The sequence below is a fragment of the Aethalodelphis obliquidens genome, unplaced genomic scaffold (genome assembly GCF_003676395.1).
Source record: "Aethalodelphis obliquidens isolate GAN/ISIS:26980383/991018 unplaced genomic scaffold, ASM367639v1 scaffold24, whole genome shotgun sequence".
In the NCBI taxonomy this organism is placed as follows: Eukaryota; Metazoa; Chordata; class Mammalia; order Artiodactyla; family Delphinidae; genus Aethalodelphis; species Aethalodelphis obliquidens.
The window spans coordinates 10,846,292-10,867,187 of NW_020837968.1; the positions used below are offsets into that span (position 1 = coordinate 10,846,292).

Below are 20,896 nucleotides of genomic sequence, written 5' to 3' on the forward strand. Positions count from 1 at the left end.
ATGCACACTCTAGTTTGAAAACCACTGGTCTAAAGTATTTATCATTTTAGCTATACGAAGAACGGAAGAGGTAAAAGCACTATTTATCCAGTGCGCATCGGTTCAGTTGCTATCCAGACCCCCACTGCTCTAATAACAGCTGTGCTCTTTTAAACTCCACCCAAAGCTTATTATCATTCCATCTTTAGAGCTTGATAGTAAACGTGGAATTGATAGGGAACATATGGGGGTGGGGGGGTGGAGTCTATTCTACAAATCCTCCACTATCAATTTTAACCTATTTCTATTTTATACTCAGGATAGAATTAAGAATGCACAACTTGGGCTTCCCTGGTGGTGCCGTGGTTGGGAGTCTGCCTGCCGATGCAGGGGACACGGGTTCGTGCCCCGGTCTGGGAAGATCCCACATGCCCCGGAGCGGCTGGGCCCGTGAGCCATGGCCGCTGAGCCTGCGCGTCCGGAGCCTGTGCTCTGCAACGGGAGAGGCCACAGCAGTGAGAGGTCCGCGTATCGCAAAAAAAAAAAAAAAATGCACAACTTGACTAACAAGGACCAGAACCACGAAAACCAACCAACCAACCATCACATGAGGCTGGAGGAGGGTGGGTATCACCAGGTGCAACTCTCACTCACCTTGAATTGTCCTCTTGAAGAATGCCTTGCAGGCTTCACAGGATGCTACCCCATAGTGGTACCCAGACGCGATGTCACCGCACACTAAACACAGTCTCTTGGGCATCGAGTTGAGCATGTATTCGCACTTGGTCTGGGGGTCTTCAACAATGGTGCTGGAGCAGTCATCGTACAGTTTCCGGACAGGCCCACTACCTCCTAGGATAGGAGCAGAAGGGTAGAGAGGTGGCGAGTCAAGTCCGTTCTGATGGCCATTCATGGTTGAACTGTAGCTCCCGCTGGCGTCTGAAGAGCCACCTGGGCTGTGGTGGTTGACGCTGTCCGTCAGGGAGGCCGGGCTGGAGGGTTCCGTCTTGATGAAGGACGAACAGCTGGAATCAATGTGTCGATCTTTGTTTGACATTCTGCAGAGAAGCCTGAGGTTTAGGGAGGTGCAAACAGAGAGAGAAAGAGGAGAGAGTGTCAAACAGAGATACCAAAATAGGTAGAAACAAAGAGAAGGTGAAAAAATAGAGAAAGTGCAAAAAAAGATCGAAAGGAGAAAAAAAAAAGAGAGAATTCATACGTTAAGGACATTGCTCTTTGAGAGTGCTGCCTAAGAACTAAGGACTACACATCATTCTCTAGTCAATATCTCTTGTTCTACAACAAGGTAATCAGCATAAGGGCGTGACAGGGTTACATCAAAGTGCCCAGACAGGCCATAAACAAAAGCTCTAACTGATCCAGTTCCTTTCATTGTACCTTTCTCTTGGAGAACCACTGTCAGTATCTAAATCAACTCTCTAGATTCTAAATTTATCCATGGAAGAGGAGTAATTTGCAAAGTCCATATCACTTCTAAAATTACCCTTATCCTCACTCTACTTTTCTCTTCCATTTTCTGATGTTGCAGTCATTTTATTATGAGCAGAACTAAACTTTTATTGTCAAGGCTGAACAGATGATTCCTCAGCTCTGTAATTACTGTTGGTCAGCACGCTTCCATAAGCATAACTGTGTCTTTTATTGATCTAAGACACACAGGGAATATATCCTCAATCACGTTGCCTCTTTAATTAAATTGCTCTATTTCCTAGACATTTAGCGATACAGAAAGACATCAAGGATAAAATGCTAGCCAATATTTAAGGATTATTTCCTAGAGCCCACAAAACAGTGAAATGATCACCAGCACTGATTAATAAACATGTACATGTGTTTACATGTGTCCGTGTCTGCATGTGCGATTTGCCACTGTTGAAGAGAGGAATCACTAAAAGCCATTTGAGCCTTCAGTATACCTGTGAATCCATAAACCTGATACTTCATATTCAGCAAAGTAAGGATGTATCAAATTTTGCCCTGAAAAAATGAGATTTGCGATGGTCTCTTTTTCTCCCCTTCCTTTGGTCTTTTAACATCATACCTCCTAAAAGGAAATATGATGAAGCATCTAATCTAACAAACTCTCTCTCTTATCTAGAAGAAACAGACTGCCCCTCTTACTTTGTCAGACCCGTAGGTGATTAAATTTCTGAAGAGGTAATTAGATGAAAAGATATAATTGGTCCTATTTTCTTTCCCGTTCGCCATAGTGCAAAACCCCTTTTAGCCAAGTCTCTAGGAACCTTCTGAGAGCCCACTATACAAAGAAGAGGTGACCGTTGAGAAACAAACTTAGATAATTGCTTCCCGGTGGAAAGTTGATTTATGGGAATCCCACAGGGTAATGGTAATTCACTCGAATTTGGGGGAGTAGTCACAGGATAACCGAAGGGATGCAATTATCTCTTTCACTATAAATCTAATGATATTTTATCACAAATTTCATGCTCTCCTCCGGGTGCCCCCTTCCCCCACTGTTCTGCTACTTTCAAACGAAGAAAAATATGGTTATTTCCTATCAGGGAATGTTCACTGAACGGTTCCGAGAAGGCGGTCTCAAGAGCAAAGCATCCAGAACAAGAAGTTTGCCTCTTACCTAGCAGATTTCCCATCGGAAGTTCTGTGCTGCTTTCTAAAGTAAAGCAAACTCAGGATGTGGAGAGAGCAAACAGGAAGGAGAAATCCACAAAGATATCTTCTTGCTTTCGCCCACCCACTTGGGTTGTCCTTTCCTCAAGAGCTAGTGAAAGAAAAAATATCCCCCCCTCCAGCCTGAACCAGGCGTCCGCTCCCTCCTGCATCTGCTGCCTTGTTCCGTCACTGTTAATGAGCTCTGTAATTAATAGATCGCTCTCCTTGTCTCCCAGCTTGCACCCTGGGCTAAGCACTTTTCCTCAAGTCAACGTTTGAAAGAAAGCGGGTCGGCACTGACTTACACCAGCCCTGCAAATTCCTTTTAATTTAAAGCACTTACTCTACCACTTCACTTATTACCTTATAATTACTGGACTGCTCGCACATACATTATGATCTTAGACTACAGTTAGAAGTTATTAGGGTACTAAAACACAGTTGCTCCCCTTTCCTCTCTCTGGCACTGAATTTCTCACAGCCATGACAATTAACTCTTTCGCCATCTGCCTGCGAGGCACCATTTCTTAATCATTTTTTCTTTTTCCCAAGGAGAGTTGCTCTGAGCTGCTTGATCACAAAACTGACCACCCTTTCCCTGGGCCCTCTTTTCTCTCTCTCTCTCTTCTTGGATTGTCTCTGTTCAATTTTATCCCAATTTTCTTTCCCTCGGGCTTTTTCTCATGGACTTCTAAAATGTGCAGAAGTCTTGACTGAGAAACAAGGCGAGGAATCACCCTCCTATTTATGGAAGGGTTATTTGCAAAGTCACCAAATGTTTATGTGTCAAATGCATGTTGTTAAGGTCTTTGAAAAATTGGGTGTCTCCAGCCAGCTGTCTCCTCGAAAATCTCAGCCCCTAACTTTGCAATAATCTGGATGGAAGCAAGAAAATTCAGGAAGTTCAAGTGGTCAGGGAAGCCTTTGGACAGGGGCAATCTCTTCTCCTACACAAGTCTGGCCATTGTAGCTGTAAAGGAAAGTGAACATGCTGGATCAGTGCTGTAGGTTTTACATGTTTCTTCTCAGACATGAACTGCTTCCTTAATGAATACCTTTTTGCCCAGTGGAAATAATAATAGAGTTGCCATTTATCAGGTGCTTACTACATGTCAGGCATTGACCTGAGTACTTTACAAATATTACCTCATTTAATCCCCAAGACAACCTTGTGAGGGAGGTATTACTCTTTAGGAAACAGAGCCTCAGACATCAAACAATTTCCTGAAAGTCATACAGTTTGGAAGTGGAAGAGTCGGGATTTCAACTCAGGGCTGACTCCAAAGTCCAGTGCGGAAATGTCCTGAAGTCAACAGAGAGTTTTTCAAGGTGTTCACTGATGTTTTTTAAATAGCCAAGCAAAGAGGGGTAGTGCTGGCACACACAGAGGCTCTATGACATTCACACTCACCCATGAGTGGAAAATTGGCTGAAGAAGCCACCACGCTGGCTACAAGGCTTCCCTGTTGAGTCACCCTCCCCAGGGTCTGGAGTGACACCGAAACAGAATCTGAAAGAACACAGTTGTCTCCTAATTACTACTTAGCTCATTACACTGAACGTTTCCTAGATACCATTACATTATACCCTAAAACTACAGTGGGTCTTAATTCTCTCCCTCTCTGTCTCTGAAATTCTACAGCTCTATTATTGAAGCCTGAGACATTCACAACTATCTATAAATTCAATTGTCAGCTGGTGGGTTTTATTCTAGACTTCACTTCAACCTAAAATTAGAGGCACTAAAATTCACATTAACTCTAAGAGGAATGCAGTGAATAAGACTTTATTTCAAAAGAACACCTTTTTGTCAGAAAGAGCCATTTTCAAGATGATGGCTTTATCCGGAGCCAAAGAGAGTAAGCCCAATTCCACATTGTGCTGTTAACGCAGAAATTTTAGGTCACGTTGGATTAATAAAAATCTAAACTTAGTTAAGAATTACAAATAGAATAACATGTGTCGGAAAAATGTGGGAAATGTTTATTTTAAAGGCTACGTAGAGTTGTTTTTATTTTATTATTTTAAGAGAAATGATGGGAGACACAAGGGAAAAAGAGAAGCAACTTTCTAAACATCTTCTCTGAGTGAACACCCTGAGAATAAACTGGAGGGAGAAATAACCATGTCAAGAATAACATTTATTTTCCATATAAGAAACTAAATTTGAGGGATATAACAGCCTTCCAGAGGCCAGACACATTGCAGTGCTTTAGAAAGTATTTTCAATACAGTTTGAGGTATAGTCTTCTGTATTCTATATATATTCTATATATGTTCTATTATATATATTATACATATATACATATATATACATTTATATATAAATTCTGATGATCCTGCTTCAACATAGGAACTTCTTGCCCAGCCTTGCCTAAGGGTTAGCAAGAGTAACATTTATCTTTGGTGTTAGATACTAATGATCAGGCAAATAAAGCTTCTGGGTTGCTGGACTATTTAAAAATGTAATTTTGGACAGTTGATTAACTGTACGTACAGGTGTTCATGTATAGGGAGAAAGTGACAGACAAAAAGAATAAGAATCAATTAAAGTTGCTGCTGGAGGGGAAAACAAGATCATCTGTAAGTTAATATTCCATTTATATTATAATTATCAAGCTTGTTTTCAGAGAGGCTACCTAGATCCAGGTAAACGTGTGACTATGAGTGAACTGCTGTGAATTTCTGGGCAATGTGTAGGTGTCCCGAGTGGTCTACATTTCCCAGAAGGGACTTAAGCCTACGTTCCATAGGCTTATATATGATTAAATATTATTAATCCTTTCACCAAACTATTGGGTTGCCCAAAACATTCGTTCGGTTAGTAAATACGTTGTTCAACAGTTCTTCGTGAAAGTTAAAAATGTGTCTTTTAGTTTCACCTAAACCCGAACGAACGTTTTGGCCAACCCAATAAAAGTTCGTAATACGCAGCTGCATTTCACCTGTTGAATTTTATACCAAACCTGAGTTCATTTGCTACTTTATTTCCCTCCTAAAAAAAGTGGTGCATCAGTGCAACACATGTGTACAGGTCTTCTTTGGCCTTCCTGATTTTAACACCAAAGCAAGATCTTTTGAAATTTTATTATACCTATATTTCAGTGACAGACACCGAAATAGGCTAAATAAATGACAACTAAACAATTCACTAGTTTATTTTCTTCCTTGTCATCCTTAAGGGCCAGAAAAGGTACCCATCATCATTATAAATTCCAAACACTTTATCAATTTATATCTCAAATTTTTACATAACAACAATGGAGCCAGCAAACCTGCGAGTTTACAAATGTGAGGAGAGAGAGAGAGAGAAATAAGAAGACAGAATCCTTAGTTCTCTCACTGAATCAGGGAACTTCAGGGTTGGAAACGAAGGTTATCAAAAGTCCTACTTACTGCTCATAACTTAACCTATCCAAAATAGGAATGAAGCTATAAGGATTGGTCGGTTTTCTACCTGCCGAAATCACCAGATTGAATATTTAAGTATTTTTGTTTCAAAAAATAAGAAGCTTTTATTAGTCTACAGGTTTGGGGTTTTGTTTTAATGCTTTTAGAAGAAAACCTCCGAGACTAAGGCAGCAGCTCCCCGAGGCCCAGGCTTCAAAGCTCATGACCCCAGCAGCTCCGCTGGCAGTCTGAGTTACAACTCCAAGCACGCCACTTTACAATGAGCTTCTTTTTTTTCCTCTCCTGCTTCAACTAATTGCACTCTCGTAAAGTGGCAAAATGTGAATCACTTAGTAACAAAATGGGCACCAGCTGCTATTGTCAAAGAATGGTGATGCTGAAGAAAGAGAAAGCAACCGAATGAAGTGTCATGTCAGAAATCAACGGTGCAACGTGTGATTTGAGAAAACATGACTACTTTACAGAGACAGGGTGTCATTATGGCATCACAGTAATACGCTGCTTTGACAACTGCTGGGTCTAACATATCATCATTGCATTAAGGTACACTGGCTTAGTTGGGGAAGGAAGAGACAGGATTTTTTCTTTTAATAAGAAATATCTTCAGGTCTGCCTGGTTAACCTAACAGAAGGAGACCATTAATTGTAAAGAAGGAATTGTAAATCCTGACCCACACGCCAGAAAGATGAAAACACATGCACACATATGCACACACGCTTAGATATTACTTTAGGTCTTCTTTAATAAACGTGGAGGCCCATCTAATGGAACGGAGGTCTGCATAACATGATCACAGTGATTTAGTGATACCGCTTCTTGATTCTTTGAACAAATAACTTGTGCGTACAGTCTAAAAGACACTTTGCAACTTTCTCTGTCGAGAACCAGAGTGAGCAAACAGCTCCCCACAAAGCTGAGGCTTGAGATGTTGACAAGAGATGTAACTAAGTTGTGTGGGAAGCAGGGACCAGCTCCTTCAAGTAACAAATCGGAGCTTCTGTGTAAGCTGAACGCTCTCCCAATTCTGTCAAGGGCCACGTGTGCTACACTAAGCAAAGAAGTTTAGGACAAATAAAAACAGGACACTTGGAACTCATTTCTGGCCAGTCGTTGAAAGTACCCCAGGAATATAATTTCATACCTAGGGCTAAACCATGACCAGGAAGGACCTTGCTGAAACCCTATCTGCTTTTAGGGCTCCAGTGTTCCATTTTGCTCTGAAATTAGGTTGGTCGACTATCCTGATTTAATCACTGAAATCTCATGTCCTGGGACTTCCTTAGTCCAGACAACCCAGGATGGTTGGCCATCCAATCGGATATAGAGAAAGACCTATAAAACCTTGTGCCTTTCCTCCTGCTGTTGTCCCTAAAACAAAGGAAGGGAAGGGATTCCATTCCTTTTCAGCAAAGAGAAGTGCACTGTTCACACTGTGTTCTAAGTGTATGGGTTAGGAAGTACCCGCATCCTTTCTTACTGTGCCATTCCAGCCAGAGGCCACTGCCCAGCGCCTTGTTAAGTTATCCAGACTATTTTAGACGTTGGCAATTGCAATTGCTTCAGTTTGCATTACCAGGTGATTTCTGATGCTTCCTGGTTGATAAACTTTATTAATGGGAAAAGAAATGGTCCTGTGATATCACAATGTTTTGCTCATTACAGTTGTTGACAGTTTCTGTATTGAAGGATTTGATCTGATGCAGGAGCGTTTACTAGTGTAATTCTTCCTTAGCTTGTTTTCTTGGACCTATGTCAATCTGGGGGTGCGCATCCCTTGGTTATAGCTCTAAATACAGTAAGCGAGCTACTGGCAAATCAATAAGACTGTTAAATGCATAATAATACTGGGTAATTGCATACATGATGTTTTGCATAATTAACTGTCTGAGCTTTTCTTTAATATAATGGGCTCTCATGTAATATAGAGCAGCTATAAGTCTATAAAATATACACAGTTTATATGAACCATGATTCTGCTTAAAACTCTGGCTAATCACCTACATTGGCTTTGAAGGGAGAGCTCTCCTCCACTGCCAAGTCCAAATCAATTCTTATGACATTACTTTACAACTAACATGATATTTAACTGATGATGGCTATTAGCTATTACACAGATTGCATGCAAGGACTGTAGCAGTAGGGGAAAAAAATACCATTCAGTTTAAACAAACTTCTGCCATGTAATCAATATTACTGAGGCAAATTAAGTGTTTTAACAAGTGTGTATATTTGCCTTAATGCAGCTTAATTAACTATATCCTCACAACTGCCCAAGTCCAGGACACCTATGGATATTAGAAGACAACGTCAAGAACTGTCTAGTCAGCAACTCAGATGCACAAGGGATGCAAAACAAGCATTTTATCTCCAATCCCTAAGGAGCGTTCTTTCCTTACACAAGTTACTCCCCTGGGACCAAAAGCCAGAGGCCCAGAAGGGCTTTAGAATCACGTGCTCTACATCTTGATGTAGGATATGCCCAAGTGTTGACCGGATCACTATCTCCAGGGTAGAGTGAAACAGCCCTGGGCACAAGGTGGGGACCCTGCCAGAAAAAGAAGGTTAGTATGGGGTAAAAAAACTACCTAAGATAAATCATCAAAATGAAGCTTAGGATATATGCTGAATGTAACATTTATTCAGTCTTAGAGATTTACTATGCCATGAGCAGACCTCCTCTGCAGTAAGCTTTCTAGAGAAAAGAAATAGTCTCCTCCTTCTACAAATCTCTGGTCTTTCAAACAGAAATATGGATCAATAAAGTTTGCCTGTGTTCAGACAATTCTGTTTTCAAGCAGTCAAGGAGCACACGGAAGAGAAAAAGCCGACACAACAGCGGGGGGACTGACAGCTAAACGAAGACCTTCTAAAGGCATCTCGCTAGAGCAGAAATAAACAGACATTCAACTCATAGAAAGTCTATGCACTGATCTTTACAAATTAAAAATCGAATATAGATGCTTTACACACACTCCAGTGATGGAGTTCACAAATCAAATCCAGGTCAATGAAAACTCAGGCTGCCTGAATCTCCCTTTCCTATTCTCTTTGCTACGCTGGAAGAGGAAATAAGAATGCTATCAAGAGTTGATGTAAGGATATTGAGATCATAATACTGATGTCACCCTTTACTCATTAAGAAAATGTTTTGCAAAAGCAATTACAATGACCAATAAGCCAGCTGCCTCCATAGAGACAGGCCAGTTCCTCTGGAGTGGAACTCTGAAACACTCCCGGAAACTGGGTGAGTCACAGTGGGGAGAAAGCTGAGATGCTGAGGAGGAATCACTGTTGAAATAAATAAGCATAAATAAAATGCTTCGAGCATTTTGGAACATTTCTATGTTAGAGGGAGATTCATAGTACCACCAGATAATAAACCACATCTTCCCCTGTTGGACAGTGGTTAAACTATATTTATACTTTTAACTTAATAGCTTAGTTTGCAGTAGTTAACATCTGGATGCAAAAGCAGCTGGTCTGGGGGTGATCTATGATAGCAGAGGCTACCATGATATTCTGTTGGTATTAGGTGTTGTTCAGCTGAAGTAGGAGAGTTGGGGGGAGGTGTGGGGGAGGGGAAATCAGCTAATTATTAATCCTAAGACTCCTTCCTCTGTCTTCTTTCTTTAAAAGAAAACATTTCATTGAGCTAGTTGCCTGAAGAGAAGGTGAAGCTTAAACACCCAAGCCACTACTTGCAGGCAATGAAAAATAACATATATATATGCATATATTTAATTCAAGCCATGCAAATGACGAAGGATTTGTTCTGCAGCATTATGGGTTTTGTAAAAGAGATTATTCAGCAGTGAGACACCATCCAGCGAAGACAATAGAAGCCACCGAGAGGCCAGGATTTCAGATCGGAAGGACTCGCTTGTGGTCTGTCATTCAAAGGTCCAAAGATAAACGTGCAGAGAAAAATTTCTGAATCTTAGTCTCAATTCTGAGTAGGACAGGGCTTCCCTGGTGGCGCAGTGGTTGAGGGTCCGCCTGCCGATGCTGGGGACACGGGTTCGTGCCCCGGTCTGGGAAGATCCCACATGCCGCGGAGCGGCTGGGCCCGTGAGCCATGGCCGCAGAGCCTGCGCGTCCGGAGCCTGTGCTCCGCAACGGGAGAGGCCACAACAGTGAGAGGCCCGCGTACCGCAAAAAAAAAAAAAAAAAGTAGGACACCAGGGTTCTCACACCTTGTCTGCCTTCTCCTTCATTTCTCAGCAAACTGTGTCTTCTTACAGCGCTACAGGGAGGAGCGCTGTGGTTCCAGCTGGGGACTCAGTGCTGTGTGACCGGAGGCAGGTCTCTACCGCACTCTGACCCTCATCCTGCCTAGTCAAATGGCAGGATGAGCCCACGTGCTTTCTAAAATAACTGCTGCCATTAAAAAAAAAAAATTATACTGGGTTGGCCTGAAAAAACCCAAACGAACTTTTTGGCCAACCCAAGATTTTACTCAAATAAAACCCATGCTGGCTTGTGACTCAGATGAGACTGAGCGCAAGGGCTACTGCATGAAAGCACACTTCCCGAACTTCCTTTTGTTTCCTTGGCTGCTACTGCACTTAGCCAAGCTTCACGGTTAGGGCAGTGCACGTGTGTGTGTGCGCGCACGTGTGTGTGCGCACACGTGTGTGTGCACACGCACGTACGTGCTTCAGGAGAAAGAAAAAGTACGTAGCCAACAACCTGCTACATAACAATGCAACCACAGCAACTACAGTCAACTGAGGAATCCTTCCCAGCGGGTGACCAAAGGCCAAATAGTGCCATGATCATCTGGTGGGATCCAGGGAGCAGAACTCTTTGTTTCTTCCTAGAAATGGCTCTCGTTTTGCTCATGACGTTTTTGGTGGGAGGTGTTGGCGGAATGGGCAATTCTCTGCAATCAGTGTTTAAGTGAATGTTTGTCCCCGTGTGTGACACCACGCTGTCAGCAAGCAGCGGGGAGTCCTTGAGTTGTCACTACATTTGATTTGACTGCCAGTAGGAAGCTGCATTTCTACCAACTGTTAGTTGCTTGCTCAAAGAATCTTTGTTTCTGGAGTGATTTTTTTTTCCTCCTCTCTTCTATTTCCTTTTCCTTGATAGGTTGTGTGCCCAAATGCCACGTGGATGTGTCAGAGGCAACTTTAGTTCTTTTCTCCCGAGCTGGTCAGACCTGAGGGTCTGGCTGTAAAGAGTCCACCCAATGTGTTCGGAATTTCTAGTCTCTCATTTAGAGTCTCTGAACTTTAATTCACATTTCCTAGATCCTCACCGGGTCAACACAGACGCAAACTGGTTCGGCCACATTGTGGTCACATGATTTACTTGGTGGGGTTTATTTTAGCTGATGGAGCAGACATTTCTGCAGCTCTTATCAGCCAAAAAGAAAAAAAAAAAAAGCCTTGTCACTCACCTTTTCGTGCAATTTTGTTGAAATAACTGCTCTTTGGGTGACTGCTTCTGATACCTCTAAAAATTTTTCTGATTTGATAACTTTACTACTTCCCATGAAAGCCTTTCTCTTTCCAAATAATGATTTTGGTAATTAGGATTCTCAGATAGTGCCTCTGATAAGAACTTCTGACAGTGAAAAGCATCTTTAGAAACAACAAAAGCATAGGCATGAGTAAAAACGGTGGGGAAATAAAGAGAAGGAAAAATCCCTCAGAGGTATTATGAAAATTCAGGCTGAATGGAAAATTAATTAACACTAAACAGCTAAAACTGTAATTATGAAAAATTTCATTAAGGAGAAGCAGGTGAGTCTGCTTTTCTAAATATGACAAGGTGCTGCGTAAAAAGAAAGTAGAAGCAGGTTTTGGGGAGTGGAGCACGAAAGTCATGTCTTTAACCAGATCAAATTCTCGAAATTGGCTGTCAAGACAGGATTGTTGTGATTTATACCCGTCTATCAAGTGCACGAACGGAGAGACTGAGAGAACAGAAACAAGCTGCTGTCGCTTCCATTCGCAAAGAACCTTTAATTTCCACAGCACCATCTGTTACCAAATCTAATTCACATTCCCCCCTAATCTGGTTTAGTTCCATAATACTAATTCTTCCCCAACCCCTAGGAACACAAACCACCACCAAAAAAAAAAAAAAAAAAAAAAAAAAAGGCTTTGGTTCTTGGTGAGTGAGAAACTGAATATTACAGAGTTAAGGTGTAACGGCTCTGGTGACTTAAGTGAAGCATACTCTTCTCCATTAAAATGTCTTCCTGGTAAAGGGATTTGTTTTCAACCAATGCAGAGATATGAAACTGTTCATATTTGGGATAAAAAAAAAATGGTGATATAAAAGTAGGCTGGGGACATGAAAGCAGAGGTTGTCATAAAATACAATTGTCAAGTTTAGTCACTTTCAGGACTGGCTATAAAATCACTTTGTCATGGTTTTCACATAGAGAAAGCCTGAAACTGTATTTTTGTTAAGGAAACTGAGAGTGATGTATAAATTCAGAAAAAGTAGAGAAGACTGGGCAGGGGCGGGGAGGGGAAGCTGGGGGGAAACCTAGGAGGAAATGAGAATGGAAAAAAAATCATATATAATTTAAAATAAAGGGATGTATATAGGTAAACACACATCCATCTCTCCCAGTCCGAGATTCTATTAGCACATAGTTTTGATTCAACATCACTTCTGCTCTTAGCCAATATAATAACTGGCATTCACAATAATGAAGCTGTGGGGCTATAAAATTATAAAGTGGTTTCTGCATCAGAGAAAGATTAAACTACACTCAGTAAAGATTTACTGCTAAGTGTATTTTATTGCTTTTTGACTCTGTGAAAATCTGTTATCTCTAAAGGCATTGGTACATAAAGATCCAGAGGCATACATTACAAAATGAGAAAAGCCATCGTTTGAATCCTAGGATGAGAAGTTTTGATTACACGTTTAGTCAGCTAGCTCACTACCTAATTCTTCTATGAACATTAGAAGCATTACCCTTTTGATCTCTAACCCAGTCACATAGAACACTAGCTGGGTTACAGGATATCAACCCCTCAATGTCAGTAAGTCACTGGAGAGGTTATGATCAAAATATTTATTTTCATGATAGACATGATTATCACCCATAAATACATTTTTCTGTAGAAAAGACTTTAACTTGTGAAGTCCATCACCGAACTGGTAGTATCTTTATACCCAATTTTAATAATCCTAAATCTGTTATATAAAGATGTACATTTTCAGGAAAGAATCTCTCATTTTACTGATATAATCCTCTGACTAACTAGGTAGACAGATATTTTCGACTATTAGCAATAATAAGAGCCTGCTTTTTAAGAGACATGGTAGATTATGAAAGAAGAGAAATCGTTCAGGACATTGTAACAAACAAGAAAACTGGAGATGAGAATAAATATGCTTATACACACACGCGAGCATATATATATACACATGTGCTATAGAAACATCAGTGGGTGTCATACACACATATCAGTGATTAGAGATTCTAAAAATGGTAAAATATAAAATAACACTTAATATTTTCAATATTCATTAAGCAATATGCTAATTCTGATATCCCTAAATCATACACAGTAATTTGTACTATATAATTTTTAGAGTTTCTATTACAACTGCAAATTAAAGAGAAAATTTTGTTTTCTTCACACTCCTAAAAATGGCTAACATTCCCAACACTGACAACACCAAATGCTGGTGAGGGTGTGGTGCAACCAGAACTCGCATACATGGCTGGCAGGGTATAAAATGGTCCAACGTTTTTAGAAAAACAGTTTGGAAGTTTCTTATGAAATTAAACGGATACTTACTATGTCACAACAATTCACTCTTAGATATTTACTAAGAATGAAAACATATGTCCACAAAAAGAACGATACACAAATGTGTATCATCGCTTATTCATAATGGCCCTAAGCTGAAAACAAATCAAATATCCATCATTGATGAATAGAAAAACAAATTATCATATAATGGAATTATAAAATTATACATATGTATGTATATACATTTGTGTGTGTGTGTGTATCTATGTGTGTGTGTGTATATATATATCCTGGTCAACAATAAAAATGAAACAAACTGTGATCATCCACATACAATATCAGAGATACTCTGGTGAGCAAAAACTAGGTAGATACAAAAGAGTGCTTACTCCAAGATTCTGTTTATGTGAAGATCTAAAACAGGCAAAACTAATCTGTAGGGACAGAAATCACCAGTGGTTGTCTGGACCAAGGGGTGGGGAATGGCTAGAGGGGGTCATTAAGGAAATTTTTCCCCTTAACACTTTTTTTTTTTTTTGCGGTACGCGGGCCTCTCACTGTTGTGGCCTCTCCCGTTGCGGAGCACAGGCTCCGGACGCGCAGGCTCAGCGGCCATGGCTCACGGGCCCAGCTGCTCCGCGGCATGTGGGATCCTCCCGGACCGGGGCACGAACCCGTGTCCCCTGCATCGGCCGGCGGACTCTCAACCACTGCGCCACCAGGGAAGCCCTAACACTTTCTACCTTGTTTATACTTATGTCTAAACCATATTTTTGTATGTTATATGGATCACTTTTGTCAAAACTCATCTAACCATGCATGGAAAATACGTGTTTTGTTATACGTGAATTTTATTGATAAAATTGATCTAAAGAGAAAATTTTGAACAGTAAGTTTAAACATAATGGGAGTTCCCTGGCAGTCCAGTGACTAGGACTCCGCACTCTCACTGCTGAGGGCCTGGGTTCAATCCCTGGTCAGAGAATTAAGATTCCACAAGCCACTCGATGCGGCCCACCCCCCAAAAAGTTAAACATAATAACTTTATATTACTAGAAGTTTCTATTGATTCCTATGCCTTGTACCAGGTCTTAAATAGCCAGACCTAGAAAATTCTTCATCAACATCTAGCTGTACTTGTGATTTACACACAAGGACCCAGGGGATCAGGGAAGAGAGACAGATGACTTATTCAAGGACACCCAGAATTAGAGGCAGAACTCAGTCCAAATTCCAGCTTTCCATCTCTGAGGCCAGACCTTTTTCTAACCTATTAACGGGACAAAGGACGAAATCAAGATTAGGCCCATAATGAATAATATTCTACTGATCTGAATGATAAACACCCCTCTGTATTCTGTTTTTAACAACATGAAATATGTGTTACTGTAAACACCAAATAATTCCGTGCATCCATGTGCATATTTGGGAAGTAAAGAAAGCAAACCTGACTTCATTCCTCATTTTCTTCATCCAAACATGGCGCATGATAGAATGGCTTTAGTAAATAGGCAATATGTGAGCAGCGATGTGGTCATGTGTCATTGTAAGTAATTCATAGTGGGCTTTGAAACTTTTTTGGTTTGCTTTGGTTTTGTGTTTGGAATAAGGATGTAGATATTATGGGAGACAGAATACGGAAACAGGATTTAAAACGTGGAAATCAGAAAAAGAGGAGAGTCACCTGAGTTTTAAAAATATGATTTATATGTCAGTATAAACCCAATAAAAATGTGTCAGGGGAAAAGTACAATATATAAAACCTGAGTTGGTACGTTTCAAAAGAAATGTATAATTCTAAAGGAGCTTCCAGGAAAGAAAACTTGCAGAGTAACTTCAATCAACTTAAAAAATTATTTCATCACCAATTTACCAGCTACTTCTCAAGTAGGAAGACGGCATGGTGTTCCTTAGCAGGAAAGGAAATAAATCACAGAGCACATTTCTTTCCCTCCTTTAACTTTCATACACATGAAGGTTACAGCATTTAGTACTTCGCTAAGGAGAGATGACATGATTATATAGCTAATTCATGTTTTCCTGAAAAGAGGATTCTGCAGAGTAATAAAACTGTGCACATTCCTGAAGACAAATCTAGCCAAGCTTACAATCTCTCTCTTTCAATGGCTCCACAACACTCTACATGTTGACAACCAGGCCCCTTAGCCAAGGAGTCCGGACCTTGCCCTCACTGGCTGGCCATCCTCTCTGACCCCAAATATCACTTCTCCCCGCCTTGTACCTCGTATATATGCAATGCTTGCCAACTTGTAATTCCTCCTACCAACCAGCTTTCCCTTCTCTCTGGAATGCATCTCGCTTTCCCTGTCCCCCTAACAATAAGCCATTTCCTATTCATTAGTAAAACCTCAACTGAGTTATCACATGTCCAGCGAGCCTTTCCTGACACCTCTTTCCCTAGATATTCCCATAATTCCGTGAGCCTATTTCTACAACTGCACTTAACACACTGTCTTTCCTGTGCCCGGGCTGGTGAATGAAGGAAGAAACCATAAATTCACATCCGCAAAAATCGGTGAACTTTAAACACTGGGGCACAAATTTTCTAAATTAGAGTGTTGTTCACACAATCTTGAGAAACTGTGAGATACAGCATTAAACACAGAAAAGCTATTTTTATATCTCCTTAGGTCAAAGTAAACCTACCAAGACATTTGATTTAAACAAAACAAAACAACCTACAGGGTGAACTAGGAAATGATTATAAGAGTTTTAATTAGATGCCCCGGCTTTGAGTTCACCAACATTGTTATTACTTAGTTAGTGCCAACTAACTGTGGGCGCTGACATGTTATCTACAAACCTCAGTTGCTGAATCTGTTAAATGGGAACTGTATCTCATAGTATAGGAAGAGTGAATAAAAATTATTTGCAAAGGTGCCACTGAGTTCAGAAAGGTATCAATGAGCAAAGAATGAGAAAGGCCGTTTTAGGATGAAGGAGGATGACCCAGAAGTGGGCGAATGCAGGGGAGGCTCAGAGAATGAAGGAGGGGGTAGTTTTGCAGAACGCTATAGGGGATCTGGAATTTGCTATGGGTTCAGGAAGTAGTTTGGGGCCACACTGTGGAAGGTTTGAAATACTATAGTATGCAGATTAGATGTTATTTTGTAGATGGGAAGTTACTGAAGATTTCTAAGGAGAAAAGACATAACCCGATTTGTGCCTTCATTAAACACACTTTTGAGTGCAGCACTGCCCATGTACTCACTCATTCATCCCTATCATGTTTCAGGCATAGAACCTGATAAAATAGACCAGACCTCTGAACTCACAGTGTTTAAAGCCCAACTAGGAAGCTATTCTATCCAGCAAGATAAATGATGAGAAAGGCCTGCAGTAAGATGGTAGCAAATAAAATGAGAAAAAGAGGAGATAGATATTGTAAGCATCATCAAAAGAGGTTTTTGCACCCCCAGTGATCCATAAATAATACATGAGAATCGGTCAACCTAAAATGTCTTTGACGAAGTATAATTTCTTATAAAGTATAATATCAAAGCAAATGAACACCTTACGATGGAACTGTTCTTGATCTTGACTGTGGCGCTGGACAGAGGAATCTACATATACAGTAACAGAACTAAACACACCAACTCACACACACAAGCACAAACGCATGTGCAACTTGTAAGTTCTAAGGTCGGTGGACTCTATCAATGTCAATTTCCTGGTTGTGATATTGTATACTATAATTATGCAAGTGGTTACCACTGAAAGAAACTGGGTGAAGAGTACAGCATTTCTCTGCATTATTTCATACAACTGCATGTGAGTGTACAATTACGTCAAAAAAGGTTTTTTTTAATTAACATTTTCCTTGAAGACATGGGCTACAGCCTATTTGACTTTGTATCCTCAGCACTTTGTACTATGCTGAACTCATATTAGCTACTTGAATTTGTCACTTAATAGACGTTTGTTGAATGAATAAATGAATGAACTGCAAGGCATTATGTCAACTATAGCCATCATTATTCTTTATAAACCTTGTTATAAACCTCATCACAATAATTTTCTATGTCTGGCTTACAAGTGTGGGACATAACTTGAAATACCAAACCTCTGACACTAGACACCAGTTAGTCAAGGACATGAAGCTGATGGCATAGATGGTCCTCCATTCTGCCACTTCTCAAAGAGTATGGTGAATTCTCAAGATAATGTTCTTAAGAAACATTGATATGACTGCATATATCCCAAGAAGATATCGGGATTTTTTTTCTTTTTCTTTTTAACAGTGAGAAAAGGAGTTACAGTCACACACTGATTCTCAAGACAGAAAGTGAGACAAGTGTTTTCTCCATTTTACAGATGAGGAAACAGAACTGTGATAGAATCGGAACTTGAACTTGAATTTTCTATATCTAAATTCTGTCCTCTGAGCTACACAATGCTGAACTGCAAAGATTTAATAACAATACTTTATAGCAGCCAATTAAATATGCCAACTGTCATCACACCTATAACTACTATCTTCTAAGGATTTTATTTTTCAATGCTTTAATTTTCTTAAACAACTGTATACTCAGTTAAGTGCTACACTCTATCTGTGATGACTATTTGAACCCACAATCCCAAAGATGGGACCAAGATACAACAAAAAGGAAAAAAAAAGTAGCTCATTCCCTTAAATGTCTAAGAACAAAGGATAATAATGTTGAAAAGTCAAAATCACTAGCAACTTAGAAAATACTAGATTATTTATATTATTATACCATAGAAGGGATGATTATTATTTAATTGAGACAGGTTTAGAGCCTTCTAATAAGGAGAAACTAACTTATTTCACAGCATGGAAAACTGGAGCTAGATACCAGGTAGAACTTCCTGGCCAATTAGCTTTTGTCATTAATTAACTGTATCAATACATATAATTAATATACATTAATTAATTTGCTATGTCTCAGTTATTTAATAATTAAAATACAGGTACTAATTAATGCCCACACTATCTAATGCACAGGAATGTTGAGACCCAAAAGAAAAAATAAATACGAAAACCTCTGAAAAGTTTAAAGTGCTATGCACATCCAAAGTGTTACTATTTTGGGAATAACTCTGAACATAAATCTGAACCCAGTTTTGAAATAGAAATCCATACTTACCTGGGCTTCCCACAAAACATTATTCAACTTTGGGGATTTGTTGTGAGTTACATTTGTTTGAACACTTTGATAATGCATTCTGACTTTTACTGATTTTTCACCAACATTAGCTCACACCATCACCCAAAATGAGCTCCTTAACTTCTCAGCACCTGAGATTAAGAGGTGATGCTAGTTGTTTATAGCAAAGCTTTAAATGAATCAGCTCACAAACTTTAGTGAGTATCTACAAACAAATACCGTGTGCGAACACATATATATGGAATCTAAAAAAAAAAAAGGTTCTGAAGAACCTAGGGGCAGGACAGGAATAAAGACGCAGACGTAGAGAATGGACTTGAGGACACGGGGAGGGGGAAGGGTAAGCTGGGACGAAGTGAGAGAGTGGCATGGACATATATACACTACCAAATGTCAAATAAATAGCTAGTGGGAAGCAGCCGCGTAGCACAGGGAGATCAGCTCGGTGCTTTGTGACCACCTAGAGGGCTGGGATAGGGAGGGTGGGAGGGAGACACAAGAGGGAGGGGATATATGTATACGTATGGCTGATTCACTTTGTGATACAGCAGAAACTAACACACCAGTGTAAAGCAATTATACTCCAATAAAGATGTTAAAAAAAAAAAAGAATCAGTTCACAAACTTTAGTGAGTATCTACTATGTGCCAAGAATGATGTGGGCGCTAAATAATAATGAAGTTTTTCCAAGGAAAATGTGATGTGTTTCAGAGGTCAACATACCGTGCTAAGAATGAAGGCTGCATGGAAGTTATGCAAGAAAATAATGAGGTTCGATTCCCCCCCCCATTCTGCCAATCAGATTCCCCATGGATAACAACTAACCTAACACAGGTCTGGGGGAAAATCAAGTTAGAGGTAACTTTTGAAACTGCTTAACTACATTGGACCATCTTAGCCACTCACCACAAGAACAAGACGAGAGTGTAGATAAAGCTATTATGACCACTTCTGGGGGAGAAAAAAAAAGTGATTCCTATAACTAGAGGCACAGTCTTCATGCAAGAACCATGGGAAATGTCTCTCTGGAGTTACATCAACCACGCACAGCATTCGTCATAATGGTTCTCAGTCTCAGCAGCCGCTGGGTCGCACCCTCAGAAACCCAAGTCCCTGCCTCCTCTGTTTGCTGCTAAGGCAAGGCTGTCCTACGACAGCTCATCTTTCCATCTTCCAGAAGGCAAACAGACAGGGCAGGATCAGTTCTTGTTCTTATCCGAAGTCCAGGAAGGAATATTGCGGGAAATCAGGAAAAGGGAACAATTAGTGCTGTCCATCTCATAAAACACTCAGTCACTCTTACCTAGTAGCTAACTAGTTAAGATGTATAGGATTTCAAGACTCCTTCTGGAGCATCTATGTCTGCATGTGAACTCCACACTCACATCTAGGCCTATCTGTTTACTGGAAAATCATAAAACTCACAGTAACTGACGGTCAGTTATAGGCACGAATTTTACAGACAAGGAAACTAGGGTCCACAGTGAGAAATAAACTTGGATGGTGGGGAGATCCAAGAAATGGGAAATGGAGTAAGGAGTTTGGTTTCATCACTTCAGAAACCTCTATAGGAGAGATGGAGTGATACTTCTCTTCCATTCCTAAAGAACCAGAGATTCTGGTGACTCAGGGAACTGAGGTTTAGCAAAAATGGATCTCTTGAGAAATGGTCACTCCTGTCCTAGGCTTCCCCCACATGTCCATATTTCTCCCCCCTCTCCAAAATTCAGCTGACAGATTATCAGACTCCGATAATAACACTGACTGACGCTGGAAACTTCATTCCTTCATCCATCTTTCTATCCACGGAACCTCACAAAGCTGAAGGCTGCATGCTGAGGTCATAGGTAGCATATAAATAAGGTGATCTGCGTATTTACCTGCACTGCTGTATCAAATGTGCTGTCAAATTTAAACTAAACGGTCTACTAAAATACCTGCCGCAAAAAAACCAAATAATGATAGTCAAATGATGG

General features: G+C 40.3%; 1 protein-coding gene across 10 annotated transcripts in view; it reads right to left on the reverse strand.

Annotated features, from left to right (window-relative positions):
* The window catches only part of ESRRG (estrogen related receptor gamma), a 645,592-nt gene that overhangs the window by 173,094 nt on the left and 451,602 nt on the right, over positions 1–20,896 (reverse strand). For 9 of the 10 annotated variants that reach the window (XM_027122193.1, XM_027122191.1, XM_027122192.1 and 6 more), the window contains one exon: positions 634–1,049. The exons of the other annotated variant lie outside the window; for it this stretch is intronic. In XM_027122193.1, the coding sequence (XP_026977994.1) occupies positions 634–1,036 (403 nt within the window). In that variant the 5' untranslated portion in view covers positions 1,037–1,049. The remainder of the gene's footprint in view (positions 1–633; positions 1,050–20,896) is intronic. 10 annotated transcript variants of the gene reach the window in all.